The sequence below is a fragment of the Lonchura striata genome, chromosome 2 (genome assembly GCF_050655825.1).
Source record: "Lonchura striata isolate lonStrDom1 chromosome 2, ASM5065582v1, whole genome shotgun sequence".
Lineage (NCBI taxonomy): Eukaryota > Metazoa > Chordata > Aves > Passeriformes > Estrildidae > Lonchura > Lonchura striata.
The window spans coordinates 90,983,066-91,010,923 of NC_140704.1; the positions used below are offsets into that span (position 1 = coordinate 90,983,066).

At 37.7% G+C, this 27,858-nt stretch overlaps 1 protein-coding gene across 1 annotated transcript in view; it reads left to right on the forward strand.

The window, feature by feature from the left end:
* Positions 1-274: 274 nt before the first annotated feature.
* The window catches only part of RPRD1A (regulation of nuclear pre-mRNA domain containing 1A), a 43,726-nt gene continuing 16,142 nt past the window's right edge, over positions 275-27,858 (forward strand). Inside the window, exons 1-6 of the mRNA XM_021528778.3 lie at positions 275-479; positions 9,698-9,827; positions 10,492-10,598; positions 10,681-10,775; positions 11,721-11,847; positions 11,946-12,121. Of these exons, the coding sequence (XP_021384453.1) occupies positions 329-479; positions 9,698-9,827; positions 10,492-10,598; positions 10,681-10,775; positions 11,721-11,847; positions 11,946-12,121 (786 nt within the window). The 5' untranslated portion in view covers positions 275-328. The remainder of the gene's footprint in view (positions 480-9,697; positions 9,828-10,491; positions 10,599-10,680; positions 10,776-11,720; positions 11,848-11,945; positions 12,122-27,858) is intronic.

Genomic DNA, 27,858 nt, shown 5'->3' on the forward strand with positions numbered 1-27,858 from the left:
CCGGGGGCAGATTTGCACGGCATTTTTATGTTATTTCCCAGGGCAGGGCGGTGGCGGGCTGACCCCGCCCCTGGGGCACTCGGTCCCGCACAGACCGCGCCCCCGCGCGCGCCCGGCCGGAAGTGAGCGCAGCCGGAGGAGGGGGCGGGGCCGCGCGCCTCCCCGCGCGCCTCGGCCGCCGCCATTTTGTTGGCGCCGGGCGCTGCCGCCGCGGCGAGAAGGGCTGGGAGTCGCCGCTCGGCTCCGCCCTCGTCGGGGCCGAGGGGCGGGGACTGAGCGCGGCCCGGCCGGGACGGGACGGAGCGGCGGGGCCCAAGGCGGTGCGGCGATGTCGGCGTTCTCGGAGGCGGCGCTGGAGCGGAAGCTGTCGGAGCTGAGCAACTCGCAGCAGAGCGTGCAGACGCTGAGCCTGTGGCTCATCCACCACCGCAAGCACTCGGCGCTCATCGTCAGCGTGTGGGAGCGGGAGCTGCGCAAGGGTGAGCCCGGGGCCGGGCAGGGCCCGCGGGGCCGGGGCAGGAGGAGGCAGGAAAGGGGCGGCCTGGGCCGGGGAGACGGGAGAGGCCTGAGCGCCGGCGAGAGCCGGGCTGCTTGGCCGGCGTTAAACGCCGGGCCTCCGTTTCTCGATGGCCGTGGGCTGGCAGGTGCTTCTCCCTCGTTTTTTATTCTACTCGCTCCTCTCTTTTCCTTCGCGTTTTTCCTTCTCCCTATAATGAGATGTCTCTAAGGAGGCTGCCCCTTGTATTTTATCTCCCCATTTGAAGGAGAAAGGGAAGTGGGAAACCGGAAGGAATCCGGCGAGCCAGAGTTTTTTGTTGTTAGTATTACAGCTCTTTTAAGACAGAGCCTTTTTAGGTATTACTTTTCATCGTCTGTAGTGATGGTTAGCTGTAATACTATTTGAATTCCATGTCTGCTCAGGTTTTTTTTCCAGAAACTGTTCTTGAAGGGCAGATGAAGATGGGAATATACTGAGGGAAGAGCAGTGTAATGTGTCCGAAGTGATTTTTACTTCCTAGTTTTGCCAGATGGTTAATACCAATATTAATATAATAAAAACATGAGTTTCTTTAGCAATGATCAGCGTGCAGACTTAAATGCTAATGTGGTTTTCCCTTTAACAGGAAAGCACTTGCAGGTATAGGCAGTAGTTCAGGGAGTGAAAGGGAGAAATGGCATAGGATGCTTTATTTGACCTGACTGGATAATAACTTCTTGTTAAGTTGGTTCATTTAAGAAAAAGAAAACTCACTTGCTGCAACTCTGCTTCAAACTACGAAATGATGCTGTTTTCCAGTAGCTTCTTTTGGAGCTTCATTAATATGTAGATCTTTAATGGGAAAAATAGAAGTCACAGTCTTTCAGACTGAGCAGAAAAACAGCACTAAGCCATTACAGGACATAAGAGAGAAGAAGGAACCACTGAGTTTTGTGTAATATGGCTACTGCGGTATTGTTTAAAATTTTTTCCTGGGATTTGTTATTTTTATAACTTTGAGGCATGAGTTGAATTATTTTTTGTACTAACTGCAGAAAGACTGACTTGGTGGCAATATTCCATCTTAGGATACAAACACGTTTTCACTGTGTTAGTTGCAGGCTTTCTTTTTTTGTTCCAGGAGCAAATTAATGGATCTTCCACCTGTGTCTGAAACATTTCACATTTCTGGGCCTTCTAATCAAACAACACGAATGTTAGGGGTTTTGAATGATACCAGGAAGGTATCTTAAATGAATTGAAATAGACACAGAGTTTTGTTGCTTGTCTTAATAATCATGCACAGTAGTTCATAGTAATCTGTGATATTAATGGGCAGTCCTTAACTTTAATTTTCCTCTTTTGGTGGTTGACTAACTGGAGAAATGAAATCTTTGAAACCTGGGCTACATGTCTGAAAGTGGCATTAAGAGGCAAGATAACAACCTTCTTTTGAGCTTTTGGTGAGAATAGCTGCCATAATTTGGTTTGTTTTGTTTGTTGAAGTTTTTGTCCGGCTTTTACTGCTTCAAAGTAAGATTTTGCTGTGACCTCTCTTTGGATGCAAACCTTCAAATGTCTGTGGAAAGCACGTGAAACTCTACCTGTGCTAGGAATAGCTTAGTTGCTTTCAAGGTTCTGACCCTTTTGGTCTTTTAGGCCTATGTGAAGTGTTTCGTGTTAGAAAATAGGAAGCTTCATTTGAAGCTCCCATAGTTAATATACACAGTATATATATATATATATATATACAGGATGTATTTTGATTTTCCATCTCTTATAATATCCAAGCTTCATAAATGTTAGCTTGCATTTACCTGATACTAACTTCTGGCTAATTGCTGCACAGGTTTGTAAGATGGTGCCTAATCCCCAAAGGTGGAAGTAGTGATCTAAGCAGACAGGCATGGGAAGCATGAGAGGAAAACTGTCCTGTGGTGAAGCGAGTGCATAAAACACCACAAAGTAGGATATTGGCAATGAGGCCATAACTAGAGTAAGTTTAAGGCTTCTGACTTGCCTGTCATTGAAGCTATAGAAACATGATTTCTCTCCTACCTGAGAAAAAAATTACCACTATTTGGGGAACATGGATATCAAAATTATTGACATTGTTAGCTGCTATTTTTAGCCAGTAGTGTCCTGGAACTGAAAATTGAACCTTGCCTTTCTAGATTTTATTTCCTTTCATTGTATCCCCTTTTTTATTGTCAGCCCTGTCTCCAGACCTTCCTTCCTTCCAGCCTACTGCTTTTCAGGAACATTATATAACTAGTTGGGTTGAACACAGTACAATGGTATTATGTTTTTTTCTGGATGCTTTCAGTTTTGGCAAAAGATTCGTGAAAGATGAGCTTGCATGAGCCTTTCTGAACATGTCTCTAGCTATTCATAAAGACCAGTCCTAATGTCAGAGCTCTTTCCTAAATGTTTGGTTCTGATTCTTTTATATATAAAATAATCTTTTTCTTTATGCCATGTTGGAGTAGAGGTGAAAAGATAGCTTTTCAAATCTGCATATAATTTAGACAGCATAAAATGTTAGTGCCTTTCTGTTTACTTGGATTAATTGGCAGTGGTTAGGTCCCATATTCTGGCATTCTTATGGATCATCAGTTCCGTACACCTTCATGTACAGGTTTTCTTGAAAAGTGTGTATCGAGGGAAATGATCGTGCTTCAGCTAAATTGCAGAGGTACGAAATGCAACTCTTAAAGTTAAATAGTTAATTACTCAGTAATCATAAGCTTATTCAGTATTTAAGTAGTTAAGTAATACTAATTAATTAACTTGTGATTACCTCAGTCATTTTAAAGAGACAACTGGTGGGCCATTTAAACCTGTGGTTTTGTGTGTCCATAAAGAGAATTACTTATAGGGTTTCTTTTTAAATTGAGTAGTGGCATAACATACACATTTGTTGTGTAAGCTTGCAGTCATTGAATGGCTGCTGGGAAACTCCTTAGGGAGAAACACCTTTAATAGGCTGTTCTGAGATGGAGTCTGTTGAGAATGTATTTTTTATTTGCAAGTCAGGTATGTTCTCTTGCATACATCTCTTGCTGCCTGGTTTCAGGACACTCTGTAACTGTACAGGTTTGCTATATGTTCATTTTTTGAAATGGAAAATTTCAGTTTCGCAATTCAAAGTGTCTGTCTTCAAGGGTGAACAGTAACTGCTTGTTCAGTAGGCTCAATGTACAATTTGCTGTACTTGGTTAAAATATGTTCTTTTTCAAAGGAAAAAACCCAAAATTGCTAAAAGTTTGTAATATGGGACTTGTTATTTTGTTGTCCATAAGAATCTTTTCCTGTCATCTTATTTTGTGTTAGCTTTTCCAGGTTCAGCTGTGTCACTTAAGGATTTATTTCTTAGTGATATTTTAGTAAGCACAGGATACTCTGAGTTGGAAGGGACCCACGGCTATCGTCATGTTCAAGTCTTAGCCCTGCACAGGACACTATTGTGTTGTATCTTTAAACCTACTTCCCGATTCAGGTATCTATTTCTTCAGGGCCCAACGCAGCATCTCAATGATTAGTCAGTAACAGAAACTGATGGTGATCATCCCCCATCCTCCTTAATCACTTGACCTCTTGTTTAGGCTTTCATCTGTCACCCATGTCGCACTGATCACTGTCTTCCCTGCACAGTTTATCTAGGTCAGTAGAGCCATTGTGTATTGCCCTTAGGAGAGTCACAGTTGTGTAGGTACATCTGGGCTGTTACAGGGAGATGTATTTGTAGTGCTTGACTCTGCCGGTTCACCTGCTGTTCCAGTTTATTACTCTTTTTTGGTTTTGTTTTTTTCTGGGTGTTGAAGTCTTTCACCGTATAAGAAGCTACATGGGGTTTTTTTGATTATGGTTTGTCTACAGCTTCTGCCACTGGGACATAGGCTGATGCTTGGGTCCTCATCCAGTATAGCTGTTCGCATTGATGAAATATGTTTTTCTGAAGCTAGTGGCTGTTGTGGCAGCTGCTTAAATTTGGAAGATAGAGGATTTTAGTAAGTAAATTGAGAAGGCTTTGCAACACTTAAAGCAAATCTGAAAGTTGTACTACATCTGAGCTACTCTAATACTTAGCTGTTTTGGAGCACAACTATAGCCAAAAGTGGTTGCAATACATTGCCTTGCAGATGGGAAGTGGATCACAGGAAACAAGTTCCTGGTTTAAAGCAATTATTTTCTGTAGTTTTTTCTGCCAGGAGAAGGAATCTTTCTTTTCTGGTGATTGTAAGATTATTTTACTTAGTGGTGGTATAGTGTCATTGTCCCATGTGAGAGAATAAATAATTTTGGTTTCTTTTATTTAAGAGAAGAAAAACTATGGCTTTTGGATTTCACTGGTTATTATGCCCACATCCTGGTTGAGACATCCATGCCAAAAGGTTTGGAGAGCAACAGACAAGCAAAACTTCAGATGAATGGGTGTTGTTGAGTCTAGTTAGGGAAACTTATTTGCTGCGTACAATGATTTACAAAATAATCTGCAGTTAGGAGCAGCAGAGTAGCAATATGAGAGCCTTCCATTTATAGCAATTATATTTGGGTTGTGTAGTCCAAACATGCATGTCACCTGTACCTGTGTGTCCTTCACCATTCTGGTTCTGAAGTGTAGGGTCTTTTTACTGTCCTGAAGGTGTTGTTGCAGTTGATTCATATCCATCTTGTCATTTTACCAACTAGGTGAGGCAGTGAAAGGAATTGGTTTGTTTCATATGTTCAGGTAATTCAGGATGCACTAAGTGCAGTGGAAAGCTTCTGCAGAGTAATTATGTTGGAATGGTTTCCTTGGTCTGTGACCAGCTTTCTGGCATCCCTGCAGTAATTCGATGCTAAGGGCCTTATTCCCAGCAGTGGCTGTGTGTTGTGTTCCCAAAACCAGTCTCAAACCTTGAGACCCTCAAACCTTGAACACATTCAATGGGCAAGCCCATTTCCTTCTTTCAAAAAAAACCCCACTGCAATTATCAAACCTTGGTAATTGCACAAGGTGGAGTGCTTAGTTTAACCTTTTCTTAGTAGAAGGTTAATGAATTTTAAGGTTAAGTGCTTGTTGTTGCAGCATGTTGCAGCATGCCTTTTATGGATTATGTTACCTTTGAATTGTCTTTTCTGATGGCAGTGGCTTTTTAGAGTCATATTACCAAAGATCCTCTGCTTAATCAGCTTGCATAAAAATCCATGTTAGCTCTCTGCAGTGTGAAGTATCAGTGATATTCCACTCAAGTTTCAGTGCTGCTGGACTTAACAATGTTTGGTCTTGTTAGAAAAAGCTTGAAAGCTTGTCAGGTATTTACAGAGAAGTCATGAGCTCCTCTTGCAAAGGTGTGAAGTGTGCTGTAAGAAACTGTCCCAGGGATTTTGGGAGAAGTGGTGTCACTCATAAATTCTCCTGCATGTGTATTGACTAAAGTAATTCAAAAGCAATTTAGCAAAGTCTTTATTTGAATCCATATTAGAGAACATATTGATGCTTATTGTCTCAAATCCTTTGTCCAGTGGTATTTTCTTTCAAGGCCAGTTGACACAGCAGAGCTGGCCTGTAGAAAGCCATGTCCTAATGTAACATTTTCAGATGGCTCAGTCAGTCTATACACTTGTACTGGGAAGTGGGATGCAAGTGAAATCTCTTATGCTTGTGTGTTTTTCTGTAGTTTCTTCTAGTATAGTATATGTCATAGTATGACATATGTCATATCTGTGACAGCAAATATCTCTTGGCTCTAGGTGTAAAACAGCATGAAACTAATGGGCATGTTTCTAGCAATCTTAATGGGAGCTCAATTTGAAATGCAGGAGGTAAACCTGGAGAAGACAAATACAGGTGATTTTGCTGACTTTGATTGCCAAGGCTAACCTCGGTGAAAGTGACTGATATATTGTCTTTCAGGGTAAAATACTGGTTACTTGCACTAAAGTGGTGGCTTGTCAGTGTTAAGAGTTCTCCAAGTCTTATGGATTAAAGCAAATAATGTCAGGCATTGGTACTGAACTATTAGAGAACCGGGCATCCTGACAGGGCTAACAGGAATACATTCCTGAGAAGAATGGATTGCCAAAAACTAATATAATGTTGTCTCCACTGCAGATATCTCAGTATGCTCATTGTTGGTGAAATATCATTATTATCTGAAGAATATTCATTGGCATTTAAGCATGTCAGAAACATTTTTGGTACAGACATAGTTTCATTTTCAAGGTGCCAATTCCATGTAGTCTCATCAAAGATGCTTTAAGAGTAATATGCATAGTATGGCTCTTATACCAGCCAGCACTGTTGACATATTGAAATATTTCAGAATCCAGTGCTTCAGGGAGCTACTTTGGTGGCTAAATGGTGAATCTAGCCACAACAAGCAGAGGAGTTACATGAACACTGCACAGCTTCTGAAAAGATGACTCAATCCAACACAGGTGATTTCTTGGCAGTCTTGTGTTTGCAGAGGGTACTGTTGGTACAGAGATGGCTACTTCTAACACTGTACATTCTGGCAGTGTGTGCCTTTCAGATCCTTCTTCAACCTAGGTTCTTACAGGTCTTCTCCCTTCATTTACTTCTAACAGTAAGAAGGCTTTTTCTATTAGCCTTGCCATTTGTTGAGGACCTTCAAAAATTGTCTGTTTGTTCCATTTTGATGTTCCGAGGTTTATCAGTGCCCCAGGCTGGAGAATTGGTGTCACTGCTACTGAAGATGCGACTGAAGAGAGATGCTTTAAACATAGTTCTTTCTCAAGAACAGATCTGTTTGATCCTGAATTTAATTTGTGTTTCAGACATCACTAGTTGATATAGTTATACTAGCAGTAGAATGTTTTCAGCTCAGGTGTCGGCCTCAGTTGCCAGAGGTTACATTGCACTTCAGTCTCATGTGTAAGGCAGAGTGCCAGTAGACCAGTATGTAAATCCTGAAGATCTGTGAAGGGAGAGGGAGCTCTTCTCATAATTTTTACCCTTGGAATTTTGTGCAGCACTTGTTACAGCAAGAGGAATTAAATTTTACTTCACAATTTTCTTTGTGAATAATAAGGGTAGAACATTAGTTGAGTTTTCAACCAAAGGCAGAGATAGCTTAATGGTGGGTCTAGGATTTTTGTTCATTCTGCGCAGCTTTGTTTGTGTTGAATTGTAGCAGGAGCTGAAAATGTAATACTTGGAGAAAGAAGCCTGAAAGGATGCTTTTACCAAATATGATACATCAATATTTTACTGTATTTAATAGATAAACTCAAGGCTTTGTGAGGGTCAGCATTACCTGACTTCATGTCACTGCATATCCATCTCATGTCTTTGCCAGCCCAATTGATTTGGCTGTTTATTGGAAAGAAGGAAATTATGGTCTCTCACAAATGGGTTTCATGACTGAGGATTAAAAAATGAGATTTTTTTTCCTGGTGAAATGGACAGGCAAAGGCCTGTCCTGCATGCAGTTCCAGAGGATATAGGATGTGGGGGGGGAGGGGGGAACAGCTTGCTTCATTAGATTTTGAGTCCTAATTCTGGGCTTATTTAAGGACTGAGAGAGGGGGCAGGGCCATTATTGGTAAACACTAGTTACTTTTTGATTATGCCTGTGAAACAATGTGTTTTCTGACCTTCTCACTTTGAATAATTCAAAACTTGCTAGGTGTCAGAACTCTGATTTACATAAAACATAAGAGATATGTTGTTTTCTTATCAGTCAGATCTTAATACAGAAATTGAGCAGCACAAATTTATAAAACCTACATTATAGATTAGCCAGATTTTGACCAAAATAGATTAATTTCCTGGCTGCTTGCATGTAGTGACTTCACTGTCTGGAGCAGACTCTTAATAGAGTACACCTTGTGTCCAGCGCTTCCTGGCTAATTTGTTTTTGTTTCCTACTCTTTAGTTTATCTTGACTGTAAGCAAAGTGCATTTTTACATTTAAGAGGGTGTTTTTTCCGCAGTCAATCCAGAACTCACAACTTGTTAGATATGTTTGTTCAAGAGACTGGAAAGAATTCAGTATTTCAAGGAGAAATCCTTCAGAGAAGTCTTTCATTTCTGTAGTGCAAAATTTATTCTCAAAAACATTTCCCTAGAGTGAAAGCATATTAACATTGACTTTTCTCTTTATATGTGAGGGTGGTAGTTATGCATTTTTGAGAGGATGGAGTAGAAAGCAACAAAATCAAATCATATTTGCTTGTGCAAATCATAAGAAATCCTGGATTGTTGTTACCACAGTGCTGCTTTCCTTGAAAGAGCAGAAAAAACTTGTATTTCAGGAGAAACCTCTTTTTAAAATCAGAGTGTACATATTGAGATTATGTGGTGGTAATGGTATTCTGGTGTTAACCAAGGATAGATATGTTACAATAAGAGTTTCAGCTCCAAGAAACTTAAAGACTAATGAAGATTAAATGAAGTGTAAGTGAAAATACCCAGGTAGGAGCATGTAGAAAACATGGAACAGATTTTGGGAAGTGATTTGTAAATTGGAAACGTGTAGTCTTTTGCACATTAAGAGAGGTGGTACAAGACGTTTAAGGTGCTTGGAGAAGAGATACACCACGTGAGCTTGAAAGTGGTTTTTGAAAACACTTTTGTGCTATTAACAGCTGCTGACATGAGTGTTTTAACAATTTGGAGGTGAGGGAGTGTCACAGTGATACAAAGACACTGACTAGGGATTGACTGTTCAGTTTACTTAAATGTGATAATGAGGAGTGGTTATGTAAGACTGAATGAAATTCAGACTGAAAAGGGGGAGGTTGTTCACATGAATGATTGTGGATCTGTGAAGTGCCTCAACAGAAGACTTCATGAGTGTAAGAAATTTGAGCAGGCTTGGAAGTACTTGGAAGAAATCCATGAAGGCCGCCAAACAGGAATCATAAAAGGCTCAGGAAAATGCCTGAAAATAGTTTGGGGATGAAGAGCACTTCGGAATATCTGGGGATTTTTTCTGTTGGTTTTTTGAGATAGCATTAATGAAAGCTGTGTCATACTGTGAAGGAAGAAGAACTTGAACAAAGAGCAGAAGGGAGAGAAAACCCAATGAGTAAATAAAGTCTTTCACATGAAAATACTTGAAATGTGAAATGGTGTAAGCAGTAATGAAAATGGGAAAAACACACTTTATTTCAGGGTGTGGGTGTTTGTATTCAGTATGAACCTAGATATATAGGTATTAGTTGAAGGAAATAGAATTTCTAATTATTTATTGTTCTTCTTTTTATTAGCAAAACCAAATAGGAAGCTGACATTCCTGTACTTGGCCAATGATGTCATACAGAACAGCAAAAGGAAAGGACCAGAATTTACAAAAGACTTTGCTCCAGTAATAGTGGAGGCTTTTAAACATGTTTCAAGGTACAGTAAACTTGTATGTGCAGTGTCCTTCACACTGCATTTGAGGGGCATTTCAGTTGATGTCTTTTGGCCCAATTAGTCTTCATGTGCTATTTCTGTACTTGAAATCTTGTTTCATTTATTCATTGTTCTTGTGATCTTTAATAGTCTTACTGCTGTTGTAGTAAATTCATCAGCATTCATTCCCTTTTTGCCTTGGAAGGCTGTTAGCTCTTCCTGAATGTAAGACTTGCTTACTGTCTGTGTTTATGTGGTACAACAGTTTAACATTTTTCATTACTGGGTGTTGCATGATTTGTTTTTCCCCAGCAGCCTCTAATACCATTGCATGAGGAAACTAGAGTCTTGATACAGGATTATTTTCACAACGATACACAGCTGTTGAAGCAGCATAAAACTATTTGTAGTGTTTGCAGATTTATGGGTTGAAAAAAAAAAAAACAAGAGTTGGGTGTTGCCCCTTTTTTTTTGTCATCTGCTTGCTAGAGCACATTGAGCTGGTTTTTGCTTTCTTTAAAATGTGAATTAGTTATTTTCTGAGATTATTTCACTTCTGATGCTTGGATATTGCTAAAATCTGTGAAGCTGTTTTTGTGAAAAATAATTATGAAGCAGTGCTATACTTTTACCTAGTGCTGATATTTGCTTTTTTCCCTTGTAACAGTGAGTCTGATGAGAGTTGTAAGAAACACCTTGGCCGAGTGCTGTCTATCTGGGAAGAAAGGTCTGTTTATGAAAACGATGTATTAGAACAACTTAGGCAAGCTTTGTGTGAGTATTCTGTGAGTGTGTGATGGTTCAGTCTCCTGTTTGAAATAGCACTTCCCTGACTGCTGTGTTTGTTTTGATTTAGATGGAGACAGAAAGGTGAGGAAGCGCACCTATGAACAGATCAAAGTTGATGAAAATAACTGTTCACCTCGAAGTTCTCCCACTGATCCTCCTCAGGTAAAAGCATGTTTATAAAATTATCTATTTACATATGGTTTAATATAGAATTTTTCTGTTACTCTTTTTTTTTTTAATAGTTTCTGTTTTTCAGTAAATTACTGTTTCTGGGGAAGGGTGGCTACACATAAAACTTTTTATAATTAGTTTTTATAAAGTTTTTATAAATAACTTTCTTTTAATATTTTTTCAGTGGGGTATGCTGTAACTATGTATTTTATACTAAACCCAAATGTTTGAACTGTATGTCCAGCTTGATTCATATCAGGATTTCAGCAGTACTTTCTACAATGTATTTAGTTCTTATTCAGTTTTCAGGGTAGTAGGAACACTACTAGAGTGTAAGATTGTTATGAATTTATCGATAAAATATTTCCCAAAGTTTCACTCACAATGGTTGTGAAAAATTCTTGTCTACCTTTCACTGTTACAGCTCTTTCTTGTGGGGTTTTGTTGCGGTATTGCCCTGTCTCAAAAGGATTTTTGTTATAGCAAAGAACTACTGTCCTCAAGTCATCACAATTGAGTATGTTTCTCTGTAGCAGCTATTTGGGCTTCTGTGAATATCAGCCCTACTTCCAGAAGTGCAGTCTTTTGCAATAGTGAAGCAAAACAGCAAGAAAAGTAATTTTAAAAAATGTATAAAAAAATGAAACGTACTGTAAAATAATCACTACTGTCAAGAAGAAAAGGTTTATAAGTATTCCTATACCACGAATTTAAATGAAAAAGCTCTTGTAGAAAGGTGACCTTAAAACTAGAAACACTGCAATGTTGTGCTGAGATTAAAGATTCGGTTTTGTTTTGTTTGACTCTAGAGGTGATACTGTAAATGCTGCTAAAATTACCATCAAATCAATACTGTAAATTTGTTGTAAAATACTTTTGTTTTGTTCTAGGATCTATTTATTTAAACTAGTTCTCAATCTTGCATGCTTTTTTCAGACCACAGATCTCATTAGAGCATTACAAGAACTAGAAAATGCTGCCTCTGGGGATGCAGCAGTTCACCAGAGAATAGCTTCCTTGCCTCTAGAGGTCCAGGATGTGTCCCTGTTAGACAGAATAACAGGTGAGGGTTGGGAGCTTGGTAACCGAAATGCTCTTCTAAGAACATAATGGTACGTAATGGAATCACGCTTTCTCTGTTTTTCTCTGCTTGCTTTTTAGATAAAGAATCTGGAGAGCAACTTTCCAAAATGGTAGATGATGCATGTATGTTGCTGGCGGATTACAATGGCAGGTTGGCAGCTGAAATAGATGATAGAAAACAGCTAACTCGAATGTTATCAGACTTTCTCCGATGTCAAAAAGAGTTCCTTGCAGAGAAAGAACATAAGCTGGAAGTGCGTAATGTTTTGTTTTAGTCTCTTCTTCACTAAAGCTTGTTCTTGCAAATGTTTTTAGTTAGCCTGAACAACTTTTCTCTCCAAAGAGAAATATTTTTTTGCCACTGTTATGTCTTTACTTCCAGCACATTAGTAACACATTATTTGATTCTAGCGTTCGAAACCTACTAAACCAGCTCTTTCTGCTTTTTTTAGCTATTCTATCTTGATTATACCTACAGACTTAGTTTTAGTAGTGCAGATAGAAAGTCTTATCCCTGGTGTTACAAGCTTAACTATCCAGTGTCATTTTCTTTCCATGCTCTTTTCATTCATTGTTGTCTTAGTTACGTATTTGCTAAAGGATAGTAATTTAATTCCAGGTTTCAGCACCAATTTTTAACCTGACTCAAGCATCCATTGAACCTAGGGAAATGTATTTATAGCTTCTACAGCCTCTAACACAGCTGGTTATCAGTACAAACACCAGCACGACCAGAGAGATTGTAATAAAAGAAGGATACAGGTTGAACAGCTCATTATTGGCAAATGATCCCTTAAGTTATTCTGTTCCTTGCTGTTAGCAGTCATCTGGTTTTCTTTCCTATCATATACTACTGTAAAGTCTCCTGTTGACCATTCCACATACATGGAATATGTACATAATTACACGTCAATTGCTTCCCACTGCTAACTTGAGTATTACAATAATGGAATTGAAGCTGCATCGTTTTGCAAGGGGAGATGTCTGAACAATCACGATACCCTGTAACTGCAGCATATGCACATATGGTCCCAAAATCAATTATTCTCCAGGTTTTGTCATATATGCCTGTCAAGAACACTTTCTTTCCCTAGTGGTTTCTTTACCTTTAGCTTCATAACTTGGATTCAGATTTTGTTGTGCTTTGTTTCTGGAAAATGCTGTTCTTAATGTATTTGAAGTCATCACTCAGATCAGTTGTGTCATTCCTAGCTACTTTTATTTCCTGACTTACTTTCCTCTATGCCTCACAGAAAAGCAGTTGATGAAGGTTCTTCCTATCAACCTTACTGTGTTTGTCCTGTGGGAGGAATATCAACCAGCTTCATGTAAGATAGATGGCATGCATGGTAGTGCTGATTTCAGTTGCAGCTGATCCAACTGCGTAATGGAACCTGGAAGATTAAAGAACAGGAAGCCTTAAGCTTTTCATCACATGCCCTACCTGCCTGCTGCCTGTGTAATGGGTTTGAAGGACAAGTTTGCACAGTTTCATTGAAAGGCTGGTTGTCTAGAGGCACTGACTTATTTATGTAGCTCATTACCAGCAGGTGTATCCTGTGTAGTTATGGTAGACTGCCAGGATAATGAGTTACTCAAAAGGCAGTGACTTAGTCCTTCAGACAGATTTACCGTTCTGTAAAATAAGAGAGCTCAGTTTAAAAGAAATTAAAAATAGTAGCACAGGTGTGAACAGATTCCATCCTTGTTGGTTGTTTTCAATAAATACAAACCAGTGTAATTTCCCAATATTACTAGATCAGATAATTCCTAATTCTGAGAGAAGGCAATTACATATTATTGGGCTGTTATGGTCCTTCACGTGTTTTCTTGGCTGAATTATTTAAACTGATAAAGAATTTAATTCTAATATAGCATAGTTTCATTTTCAGACTAGTTGGAGGTCTTTCTTTAAAAAGTAGGAGACAGTCTTCAGTGTTAGCAGCCTGTTTTAAACAGGTGAAGTCCTAGGATGTTGAAGTACACTGTTCAACTAAGAATGTTTTTAGGCTGATTAGTGTGACATAAATATGATTGCCTAATACAGAACTATGAGCCAGGATGGTGTTAACCCACTTACTAATAAAGGCCTTAGAGACAAGAGATTTCAAAAAACAAGAACCTTAAAATTAAGTTTCCAAACTAGTGTTGAGTAAAGTAACTTCATGCTCAATATCAGTAGTGCTTTTTTGTTTGGGAAGTAAAGGCCGATAAACATTCTGAAGTTTTGAAATGTAAGATTAGGATGTCTTAGTGATGTTGTCTATAGGGCTTGCTGTCTTAGCACATTTAGGATTTATTTTGGTGAGTAAGAAATGTAGATGAAGCAAGGACTCCCTGTTTTTGGAGATTGGGAAATTCCATGGCTCAAATTGCACATTGCTTATAGACTTCTCATTTGAAATAGCACTGGGAGAGGGCCTGTCACAGAATTCTTTGAGCATGTATTTCCCTGAACTGTCTGTCCCTAGGTTTTGCTGTTCAAGTTTCATTTTTGGTGAAACTAATTTGTTCCAGACAAGCTTGTTTCTTGTGTTAGACTTCTGGCTATTGATACTTTACCGAGTATAACATGATCTCTCAGTTGTTAACAGAAAGTTTTTATTTCTTCCTGAATTACTATCACCAATCTGTGAATATAATGCTGAGATCCTATTTTACTGATTCCTTAGTGTACCAAGCAGGTAAAGGAAGGAGCAAGTGGATGTTTTCTTAGGTGTATCTAGAAATGTTAGCTGCTGTTAACCTTTTTAACAATTTGAATTGGAATTCCCAAAGAATTTTCAGTAGCTTCCAGCATTACATAGAAGCTTTAGACCTAAATTTTCAGATCTTTTATCTTCCAAAGATAATTTACAGGTAAGTAATTTTGCTTAACCAGTCTTTCCATCTTTCTTAACTTTTTAAGAATAAGCGTCTAGTAGTTTTTTTCTGAAACAGAAGTGCATGATTCCCATCAAAGCAAGGTAATGTATGTGCTAAATCTTGACAGGAAATTTTAATAACAGGTAAATAATGTCATATGTGCATCAAAAGCTAACTGTACTGCTTGGTAGGTGACTTTCCTAAATATGTTTGGGGTAAGTAGTGTCATCTTTAACTCTTAAATTGTTTTCTTTAATATCTGTCTAGCTTCTGTTGCAGGTGGTGGACATGGACCTATCTTCTAATGATGTCACCATCCATTAGTAAACATATCCTGCTAAAAATAAATTTAAGAATCAAAATCTTGTATTGTCTGTTGTTTTTGAAAACTTAAAGAGGAAGAATTCTATAACTACTCATACCAAACCTCTGCTATTTTCATCTGTATTCTCACAAGCATTACTGAGTTTATGCCTGAGATGGATAAGTATTTATCCAGTGTCATTTCTTTTTCCTGAAGACTCAAACTTTCACATGGTTGTTCCTAAAACTTGCACATTCTTTCAGTGAAATAAATCAAAATTCCCAGTGCAGAAGTTTGGGGGTTGCTTGCATTGAAGTTGCCATTTCCAAAAGGAGAAAGTTATGAAAACAAGACTTTATCCAGCTTTTTGCTTTTTAACTTACACTGTTTACATGATCAGAAATGAGAAGTGATGGATGTAAGACTTCTCCTTCACAAGCACAGTAGAAAAACTCTCACTTTGTTAGGTAACCGAGATGTGCTTTATAATTTCACTTAGGCCCCTTTAGACTCCCCGCCCCGCCCCGCCCCCGAAATTTAGGATTGTGCTGAGGAAGTCTGTTCCCTTCATTGTTGGTAGTTTTAAAACAGCATAAATATTTAAGGTTCAGTGTACTGTGGCTCCAGCTAGGATTTCTAGCTAGATAGGATTCTGTCTATTAGAGAAAATGAAAAATTATGCAGAAATATTTTTTCTGAAGCCTTTGATGGCTAATACCATTCTCGTTTTCTACTACTTTTGTTGACTTTCCCCCTCTTTTCTTCTGTGTTGTATCTCCCTCCTATCTCCCTGCCCATCCCCTAGTTTTTGGACAAAAATACTGGTTGGTCTCTTGGTATTACTGAAGGATAAAATGAGATTTTTATGTTACACAGTTATGTTATACCAAGGAATTTGGTACATAAATTGATACCCAGATGGCTCGTGTTCTTTTGATAAGACTGTCCTGTTATTCTAGAATTAATATGGCCTTAAAAATTACATGAACAAGAGAAGTACTTGATTTATTGTTCTCTCATGTTTCTTTATGTTTACCTCTCCCTCCCACAGTCTCCTGGGTTGTAGAGTGATTAGTCTCTTACTAAATTTCAAATAAAATGTTTGATAGTTGGACATTTCATGTGACTCGTGAACAGGTGTGAGTAGGCGATCACTAGACACCATCTCACCTTCATTTTGACCTTATGGAAAGATGTAGTATTGCTACGCGTAGCATATGGTGGATATACAGTTTCTTGCATACTTCTTTGATAGTTTACCACTTTAAATTTGGGACTGTTGTGTCTAGATTCAAAGTTTTGTGAGGAAAGTGCTACTCTGCTAAATGGAAGCCTGCTCTCATTTAGCAGCTTGCATCTAATTAAAAAACATAATGGTACTGTCTTGCATTTCTGATTTTCTACAGCTCTGTAAGCAGTATTGATAGTCTTACACTCACACATCTGGTTTTAATTGTGGTTTCTTAGCATGTTGAGAGAATATTATATGTTCAATGCACATTTATTTCATGATTGAGCTTTTATGACTCCACATAGCTTGACTTGTCTTCCTAAAGGTTTTAGTTTTGTCTTGGAATTTTACAGATAAACAGCAAGCAGTTAGTCAGCCTTGACTTTAGCTTTGGATTTGACTTTTTTTTTTTTTTTTTTTTTTCTTCCCTGCTTAGTTCATATGTAATGATTTCAAATGTAGACAAAAATACTAAGCAAACAGTTTAGGGCTGGCAGTGGTATAACAGGCCTCTTATCCTTAAGCTTTGTTTTGCAATACTGAACTGGGTTAGTACTATTGTCTACTGTTGCCCTTCATCATAGCCTTCACATTAGGAAGGGGAAGGGTATAGTGCTTTCCTTGTTTGCTTTCTTTTTTTTCTTTAAACTTCTTATTCATCCTTAGTATTTTAGTATGTCAGCTTTTTTTGCTCAGTGACAGAGTACTTATAGTAATATATTCCATTATGCTTCATATTTTTCAAGTCCACTTCTGGTAATTTGGATTAATTTCTTCATATCCTTGCAGCTGCGTACCTAAACTACTTTACTGAGCTTTGGTTGAAGATTGATTTGTAGGATGAGCCCTACATTGCCTTTTGTTATGGGGTGGAGTTTGTAGCATTGAAGGTGATTTACAACTCCATAAAGCAGCAGCAACACGGTAATGGTAATTCAGCTGAGCAGTTAACAGTGCATTGATTACAGAATTGGTAACTGAAAGGTATCAGGAAGTGGTCAGTAAGGTTCATCCAAACCCAGTAGGATCTTCGTTTTAAGATCTTCTGATACATGCTTGGTAACAGAAATAGTACTCAATAGTGGCACAAACAGACCATATTGTGTGATCTCTTTACACAATGAAGCATTGTATTCAGTTTTCAAGACTGCAGGTTCAAAATTTGAAGCTGACTTGGCAGAGCTTCCAATTCAGGGAATATATAACATCTACTGAAGGAAGTCTTTTGAGTTGAGGCTGATATTCTTGGGCTGAGGAGAGCATGACTGTGGATCTCTTATTTTTATAATGAAGAGGGGAGAGCCTTTGCTGAAATTTCTTTCTTTCTCTGGTGGCCCAGTTCCAAGTAAGTTGCATTGTTTTTCAGAGAAATGTATGTAGCTCTTTGCCATCAGGAAGGAAATGTAAAGGTCTCTGATGGGCATATTCTTTATGTTCTAGCTTTCCCTATCCTGCTGTGTATGAAATGAATTGTGATTCAGGAGCAGGACACTGTGCTTAGATATTTGTATAGATTGGTTGAAATGCCTTGCTTGTAAGTTGGCCATCTGAATGGCTATTTGAGAGGCTTTGTGTAGTGTAAATCCTTTATTAGAGTTGCACAGAGCATATCTTTTACAGAATACCAGCGCTGGGGTTGTGTTTTGTAAAAACCAAAATTAGTTTCAGTAAGATCAGTAGTTCGGATTATCTACCCAAAGTGACTGGGGAGAATTAAGTGATCACTGAAATAGTAATTTCTCCTTAAGGTTTATTTAGTTGGAAGTTAAGGTGAGGGAATGTTTAAAATAAGACATAGGTTGCATCTCTCATCTGCAGTGGAAATTTTTACAGGTTGCTCACCTATCTTTTCAGATATGGTTTCTTACTTTTCATAAGCACTTTTTCTGTGACAGAATAGATAAACTTGTAGAGTTTTGTAGAAGTAATTTACAAGACTAGTGGAGAACAGCAGCCCTTAGGTCAAACACAACAAAGTCAAATGGTCAGTGCATTTTGTTCCCTTGTGTTATACCCATTCTGTGAGAATAATGCTTATTTGACCCGTTTTCACAACAAACTTGTAACCTCTCTGTACTTGAGTAATAAATAGACCTCTTTCATAAAGTGACTTACCGACTACAGCCTCATATACCATAGAATAGAGTTACTCAGTTTTTACCTGAAAGAAGATTAGACTTCACAGTTCAATGTTGTCATGCAGAGCAGCAGAAACACTTGAAAGCTTTCTCCTTTTAAATTGACTTATCAGATATTTGAATATAAATCCTGGAATCCAGATGGAATAAGTTGTAGGTTGTACTTTGCTCATCCTTTTGAAATAAAGATAACCTTTTGCTTCAGTTCACCACATTTTAAAGCATTGTTTTTCATTCAAAATATTCTGGTTTTGAAACAAGGTAATAAAAATGTTACAGCTGTTACATTTTTTATCCATTTTACCCTTATTGTGAGATTTTTTAGCTTTCATTGTGCAACTTACCCATTAGTTTTTATTGAAAGGGGAAAGAAAGGTATATATGTATGAGATACTGCAACATGCCAGGTACTTTAATACCCTTGAGGTGGGTTTTGAATCCCTCATTATAAAAATACTGAGAGAAGATACTGGACTTGCCTAGCTAGGACTTGCTGTTTGTGAGACTCCTAGCCAGAATGTTCCTGGCTATTGCCAGCCAAAAACTTCATTCGGTTAACCAAAATGAATGGATCTATTTGTGTCATCCTCAGAAGAACAAGTTTTGCAGGTATGTAAAACCTTGTGCAAATATCTGAGATGATGGGAAATTGTAAAGGGAATAACTTTAAGTTTCTTGAAGAATAGCTGTAGATTAGCAAATTATTTTTCTGTAGTATATTCTGCAGTAGATACTTTGCTTTGATCAGGAATAAAGATAAAAGCTGGATATAAGAAGCTGATGTAGGAAATACTGATACTGTAGTGTTTATTTATGTCAGTAGTAGCAGTGAGGTTTTTCAAGTTCAGACTACCTTTAGCGCAAGCCTTAATTTCCAACAGTAATATTCTTATTGTTTAAATATTTTTATTAAAAATATGATGTTTGTTTCAGGACTTAATAAATTTAAAGATTTTTTTAAATTTGTATTTTGAATACAAAGTCAGCAGAACTGTAAACCCTGCTTATATCCCACAATTAGAAGCTTTTGTAATTATTTGTTGAAGCGGTTATGAACTCTAAATAAGAACATAAGACCACACTGAATATTAGGTAGTCAGTCATTCTAGGCAGACTAGACATCAGTCTTTCTACATGGGAGTTACTAAGGAAACATTTGTAATCTAGTTTCAAAAACCCCGTAAGGTTAAAGATGAAAAAGTAGAAGGAAGGGAGGGTGTTGGAAAGCTCTGCTGCACAATTTGAGTTTATTTGTATGAAAAAGCTCAAGCAAAATATCTTGCTTTAGCTAATATATACTGGTAGTTTCATTTAATAGGAAAATAAGCTGGTGTGGATTTGAAGATAATTGCAGGCGACTCAACAGCTGTGCTCCTTGGAGTTCTCTGTAAATAGTGTCCACATTAAAGTCTGTGTTGTTGGGCTGATACTCAAAAGTTGTTTAACAACTTTAACAGTTTTAAATTTTTTATTTAGTTTTTCTGCTATCACTAAGATCTAGAAACTTTACGATAAATAAGGGGCTTTTTTGTCAAATGAGGTTCTTATGAAGTTAAAAGGAAGCACCATGCTCAAGTTACACTTTACTATGACCTAAAACAGTAACTACATGCTTTTGCTGCTTTTTTGATAATGTTTTGCCTGGTTGATTGGAAGGGCTGATGAGAGCTGCTTGTAGAAATCTCTGACAGAAAAAAGAAAAGAAATAGAACATCAGCTTGCTTTTTCTCTCATCCTTGCTGAAACAACACACAACAGATTTTATTCTGCAGCAAACTTCTGATGTTTTCACTCAAAACCACTCCAGTGTTATTATGTAGAAGAAAAAAATTCTGTAAAATCTGATGTAGAACATAGTGACACTCATGCTGTCGTGAACAGAGCTGATACCTTTTGGAGAATTTGAATATGCACAGCAAGGAAAGTCTTCAGGTGAACAGCAAGTAGCTGGGAGATAGAATTTAAAGAAAATATGCATCCAATTGCTGTAGATCTTTGACAGAGCACTGATACCTCACTGTTTTCACATTTACATAGGAAAATAATTCATCATCTTATGTAGTGGTTTGAGGCAGCCAATACTGTCAGAGCCTATTAATGAAATAATAATATTGTATTTAAAGTCGGCATAGGGGAAAGTAGTCAATGTTAACTTGCACAAAGTGATTAGGAAGTATAGCTGCCATCTTCATGACGAAAACCTGTTTGCATTTAAAAAAGTATTAAGAGTGAAATATTCCTAGTTTTGAGTCGACAGTTTGTAGTGTATAAGAACATTGTGCTTTTCCATGTGGGCTTTTTGGTTGGTTGGTTGGGTTTTTTTTGTTGTTGTGGTTTTTTTTTTTTTTTTTTTTTTTTTTGTTTGGTTTGGTTTGGTTTTTTCTTTTTTTCTTTGTTTTTTTTTTTTTTCTTACAGCCGAGAGCTTTAATTGAAATTTGTCTACTACTAAGCCTATCAGTTATGGATGAAATATCACTGGAAATAATAAGAACATTGAAGAATATTTACAAATATTTAATAACAGAATATTTTTTAGTTTTAATAATTTTATTGTCAAAATTGAGCTTATGAAGGAGTTAGTAGTTGAGCTGCTTTAATCAGGAACCAAAGCTATTGAGTTTTCCTGGTTTAAATTCTTTATGATCTTCTGTAATAGTGCTACTAAACTAGTCACAGGGTTTATTGTGATGTTGCAGACAACATCCATCTCTTCAGCTAAAGCTAAATGTAGAGAGCAGAAACAGTCTTCAGTAGGACTCATAATGAATCTGAATTTTACAAATCAAAACCACCAAACCATCACAGTTACACTAATTTCTTCATATGGTAAACCTGGGGAATTTACTTCAAAATATCCAGTCTTCTAAATTTAAACCAGTTGTCCTCAGTCCTAAAAAGCTTAGATAATAGTAGGCCACTTCATGGTGTAGTAGGTCAAGAGAAAAGATGAAAACCATTAGGTAACATAATCCTTAGCTGGACTGTGCTGAAAAATCCAGTTCTTAAACCATCTGTATCTTTCTGTTAAAGCACATTGGTGAAATACAGAACTTTGGGTAATGTTTCCTTTTAGGTAGTAGCAACTGTGGTTTAGTTTTTCCCATGGCACCTTATTTCAAAATGTGTCAAGAAGTGGATTATTTTCTTCATAACTGGATTTCTCTCATTGAGGGTATGGTACATGTGTCTACAGAATAGGGAGAGCAACTTGGAAAGTGTGAGCTGAGGCTGAGGACAGTGTTGAAACACCAGCTGTCTTTGACTCTCCTTTGGAGCTGTATCAGTATTACTCTGGGTGGTGTGATGCAAGAGTAGTTGATGCTGTTGTAGCAGCAGTGAGGAAACAATGTATTCCACAGTTCTTGTTGAGAATATTAGGAAGAAATGGAAGTTGTCACGGAGTACTCACTGCTACCTGATTCGTGTAAAGTGTTCTTACACTTGCCTTAAAGCTTTATTCTAAACTAAAGGAATAGCCAGAGTACATTGACTTTTTCATTTGACTGAAGCAGTTGTGATATTTTTCAGTTCTGCCAAAAATAAAGAGTATTGTATTAGTCTAATATGTAGGTGATAAAGTTTTTCCACTGCCAAAGTTTGAAAGGCTGAGGACTAAAATTGATTGAAATATGGAGAAGCAGAATGCAGAGAAACAACTCAGGATGATGTATAAGTCCTGTAAATGAGCTCCATGTTGTCTTGGAATTTCATTTTATTTATATAGTATGAATATGTATCTCTGACATAAAGAGTGTATAAAGGTAACTTCATTAGAGAAGCAAAACATTTTTGTAATATTCCTCAGTTGCTGCTGGCAGTGATTGGCAGAAGAGGAGAGAGTGAGTTGTTGCATAAGGCTTACAGGTATTGTCCAATTTCCTGTGAGACTTGACTGTTGAAGTTACGCTGCCAGTCATATAAATTCTTTCCTTTGGCAGGGAAACTATCCTAAGTATTTAGCTCTTAAAAGTTTGATGAAATTACTTATGTGAATTCATAAAGAGAAGAGAGGCCTAGAGGAATGTTTCAGTAGCTCTTCTTCCCTCAGTCTGTCCTAGTCAGCCAATGGAGCATGGAACCAACCTAACTTCCACTGCTCTTTGCCACAATAGTTAGATGATGTAGAAGATGTTGAGGAATATTGGGGTGGAAAGGGGAGAGGTGGAGGGTGCACACTGGCTGGGAGCTACTGTGGGATGAAGAATTGGACTAACTGGGATGGAGTTAGAACATCTGGCACAACTGTGGCTGTAAAATAGGTGTCTGAAATGATAACATTGAAATGATGTTTCTCTGAAAGTAAGTAATTGAAGGAGCCAGTATTTTAGGTGTTCTCTCCCAATACAACTAGCTGTTTTATTTTCTTGCCCGATTCAGTATTACATTTATTTTTTTCACAAAAGCATCTTTATTTATTTTCCTTCATCTGTGAAACTGGCATCACAGCAAGTTCTTATATTCTGACTGGGTTGGTAATCTAGAAATATATTATGAATTCAAGTTGATTATAAAACCCCCCACCCTTATGCACACTAGCATGATAACCCTATTATCTAATAGAGTACACCCCTTCATCACAAATAAAAAAAAAAAACAAACATGTTGCAATTTCTTAAAATTGAAAAATATGTTTAGTATTTAAAGTGAGATGTTACATACTTAAATGAAAGTATTTGGAACATTTTGTTAGTGTCAAAAAGGAATTTTCGTTACTTCTTTTTCTGCACTTCTACACTACCAAACTGGAAAGGATGCACTTTAAGTCAGTGTAGTGAGGATGGTATTTTTAAGGTCCATAGGTAGGAGATGAATACATTGCAAAGATTTAGGCAGAGATAAATTTCTTACACTTTGGTTAGTGGAGGAAATAAGGACTCTGATGAGATAAGGTACTGTTAAGAGCATTATCTGGCCCAGGCCTTCTCTCCTTGAATCAGGCTTATTTTCTCAGTGCAGAAGGGATGCACACTCTCTCTCTATAGTTGAGTTTGTATTCCATAGCATACATATAATTTTTAAATGGAGGTGAGAGAAGAAGCTGAGAAGTAGAAGAAATGCTACATGCTTTCTAAAGTAATTATAGATGTTACTGAAGCTGTGCACCAAAGGGGATATTTACCAGTATTTTGTGATCTAGCACAAATCCTGAAGTATTTAAAACTAATTTTTGAATCTCTGATTTAAGTGTAGGCTGATGTTAACAACTAGAAATAGAAATCACTGTAAAATTTTAACTTTTGATCTTCCCAAAAGTTAGGCATTTTCCATTGTATTTTGCTGTTTTTTTCTTCATCCCCATGCATCCAAACCAGACTTTTTATTGCCCTGTAAAGGTGTGGAAAATTGGTTTTGTAGTCAGCATATGCAACAGTTTTAAGCTTGGCTGCAAGCAGAATTTAGGGTAGAAAATGTGTAGTGGCTGCTTAATACATTGAAAGACAGTCAGATTTGAAGAACAAATTGAAAGTTGGAGATAGCATTGAGCTTTGAGTTCTGCCCTTCAAAAGACAATTATTTTACGGTCAGTTCTGAAAATAGAACTTGAACAACATGTCAAAAGTAGCAATAAAATGTGAAGAGGCCTGGAGTATCAAGATTTACATCTGTCTGTGGTCCTACAGCTGAAGTACATGCTTATTGGGCTCCATTTCCTCAAATGTTAGGTTGGTAACAAAAAGGTGCATTTTACACCCAAAATTGGACAGCAAAGGAGGTAGAGGGATGTCATTGTTTTTATCACATTTATGCCTTTAAACAGTTCTCAGATTTTATGTGCAACACTGAGCTCCTTATAACTTCTTAAAAGACAAGCCTCAGAACTGTCATGTTCTCAGTAAATGTGAACCCTTTGACCCCAAAGAAGATAGAAGGCAGGAGACAGCAGACAGTGTTACTCCCCCGACTGTTACATTTGGCAATGTTTCAAACACACAAAGTTTTGATGTAATTTATTTATAGGTTGCTAGTAGCTACCAGAGTAGGAGGAATGATTCTGCAAAGGCAGTAGATCTGAAATCAGTAATTTTCTGCATCACATCCCTATTTGCTAGTTGAAATGACCCATCACTTTATTTCTTCTTTTGTGCACTATCATTCTGCATTCTCTTCAAACCATGGGCACCAAACCAGAGACCACCGAGAACATCACATTCATATAGAATCTCCTTTTTCTCTGCATCCCTCCACCTTGTCTTTGCTGTCCTACACATCCACATCCAGACCCAACAGTGAAAGCTGGAGCTCTTCATTGCCCAAGATTTCAGATTATAAAGGCAAAACCAAGTTTAAATTCTTGATGTGTTCTAGAAACATAAAATTTCCCATACTAAGTTAGCTGTTTTCTGGTGGAAATAATTGACATCCTTCTGCTGTAGTCAACCACTGGCAAAAGGTGGTAGCTGTAGCTCATAAGGCCAGCATATTTGATTGATAAATTTGACGAACTGTGCCATCATCAACTTTATTTTGAAGTATTTGTCAGCCAGAGGAAATCAGGGATTTTGTTAAACTGATAGCTCAGCACCTAGCTTCCAGACATATCTGTTTAGTCTTACTCATCTATGATTCCATAATCAGTGTGAGAGATGCTGGATGAGTGCCAGTACATCATGGTTTCCTCTTCCCCTCAGTTTCTGTCTTCCACTGACATGACTTCTGTTGTGACAAATTTTTGTTGTGGCAATTTTTTTTGCTGCTGTTGTTTTTTAAAATAGTAGGACATAAAACAGTTGTTACTTTTACATTATTTAAATCTAGGAGCTATACCACTGTAATTAGTATTTTTTACACTGACTGTTTAAACAAAACAGTTCAGCTTGCCATCTTGAAAGCCAGACATTTCTTGTGATTGCTGTCACAGGTGATGTAGTGAATAGAGTATAATTTCCAGTAGAAAAACATGTTCATTTGGCATAGGATAATATTAGATGCAACTTCTGTAGAGAGAATTAAATTCTGTGTGTGTGTGTGTATACCTGTTGTTTGCTTTCTTGGTGATAACACAACTACTGCACTTAGCTTATCTGAAAATGTAGGAATGGAAAGTCCCTATTTATAATGTTATGCATGGAAGAAATCAAACATTCTTGCTCAAGGAGTGTTATCTGACAGATGTTTAATCTTCAAGCTGAAAGATTGTGAAACAAAGCAGGTGCAAACCCAAGGCAGAAAGTACAGTCACTACACACAGGTTTGGTTTTGAGAACCTGCCTGAACTTTTTCAGACAACACATTCTTTTTAAGAACCAGTAATTCCTGGTTTTCTGGATTTCTTCTTGTACAATAGTGCTGTCTTAGAACACAGTAGCAAGAAATCTAAAATTACTAGGCTATCCTCCAGACAGTAGTGTTTAAACACTGCTCTTTTGGTTTTCTGGCTAGCTTCTCACCTTAATTTATATGGATTGTTAATGCACTTCCTTACTGTAGTGCCTATAAGGAGAAGTCATCCTAATGTCATTAAAAATGTAATGGGCAGCCATCTGCAGCTTTTTGTACCCATGTTCTTAGCATTTCTAGAAAATGGCACCTTGAAACTTTTTTACCTTCTGGCTGATTAGTGTCTTCTGCTTTATGCAAAGAGAAGACTGCTTTTCTGGAACACCAAGTTATTCTTTTTTTTCCTGGCCCACACACCAGTAGAGTTGTTGTCCTTTGTGCTTAGTCTGTGAGTCCATGAAGGATGCTGCTTTATTATTTGGCTAATCAATGTTATTTATATTGGATCATTCAACTGCTTTTAAGCCAGTTGAAAAGGTGGTGTTGATCCATATGTAAAGCACAATATTATAATTTGCATAATTTTTTTTCAACTCTAACAGTTTAAGATAGAGATGATTCCTGTCACTCCTGACTAGGAGCATCTCACTTTTTCCGTTAGTGTCCTCTGTGCTCTATGTGTGCATATACAAGTAAGCAAATGTCCTAGCCCCAAATCCTTGAAGCCATGCTCAATAATGCTCTTATGCAGCATGATCAGAAAAATTGTGCATGCTTAATGGGAGCTGTAGGCTTCAACCTTGCATTTCTGTTAAATAGTAAGCAATAATTCTTAGGCTTCTAAGAGTAAATCCATATGTGGGCTGTAGAATAATCTTGGTCCTTGAACTTCAGGTTAGGATTTACCTGAAAGTATTCGTCATCTTCTGGAGTCTGAATAGCTAACATCCAGTTATATATATAACTAAAGTAGCAAGAGAGTTTACAGAAGCTACTCTTAAAAATACCAAGAGTAATAAAGACTGATGTTCATAATGTAGGTTTTACAATCTTCAGTTACAAAATGGTGAGTACAAACTCCAGTTTTCTATCTTTCAACGTAATTGATAAAGGCTTACCATTTAAGTATATATTTTTTTAATTTAAGAAGTCATAAATGTATTGCATGATTTAAGACTTAGAGCATATTTATTTTCTTCATGTGAGCCAGTGCCCGTATTTCAGTAGGAGGAGGTTGCTGGAAAATACTGAATTTCATTAGAGCTCCAGTGAAAGCAAAGCTACTGGTGGAAAACCTGCATGCACAGACAAACTGTTGTGAGGGTCAGCAGGCAGGTTCTTAGTGCTGCAGTGGGTGGGAGGAATACTGTGCAATTCTGAGAATGCTGCGAGGTCCACAGTCTCACTGAATCGTTTCCTCAGGAGACATGTTTATCGTGTCCTTCAAAATGTTAAATGGCAGACAAGCTTTCTCTTACGCTGCTGCATACAGACATTCTTGTTAAAGCATGTTGCTCAGTTTTTCATGGTGCATGTGTGATTAACAGTGCTTTTTCTTCTAATGCTACAGTACCTAGCATGCTTTTATGTAATGTCAGACAGCTTTTGCCATGTTGCACAATGAACTTTCTCCTCCAAATTTTCAGTTAATTTGGAAAGATAATGAAATATGCCCTACACAGTTGCAGCTTTACACCTACACATGTATTGTTGTGGGGAGAATTTTTTTGCTGTTTTTATTTCATCCTGTGGTCTTGGCTCTTCTTGATAAGGTAGCTATGAGCAAATCACTTTCCCTGAACAGCATCAAAAAGATTATTTTGGTTTTTGTTTTTTTTTTAGCTGTAGAAGTGTGGGACAGACATCTAGTTTCTGCTCCATCAGCAGCTACTTGCCCTTTTAGCAGGGGCTCCTCTTGCTATGCTATTGAATCATCAAAGACCAGCTAGAGATGGCTGGGGGTCACTGAGGGACTCATTTGGGCTGTTGAGCCCTTCAGCCTATGGTGCCTGGCTAGCCTGGATTTGAGGGGTGTCAGTAGAGAAACTATCTTTTACTTCACAAGGCAAGCCCTTTAAAAAAAAAATTAAAATCTGAAATGCATGGTGACTTGTATAGTAACTCTTTAAGAAGGTATCATGTGTGCAAATCTTTACATTTTATTGTTAGTCATGGTGAAATAGTTTTGTCATGTTTCCCACCCTACATGGAGAAAGGTTAACTTTTCCCATGAC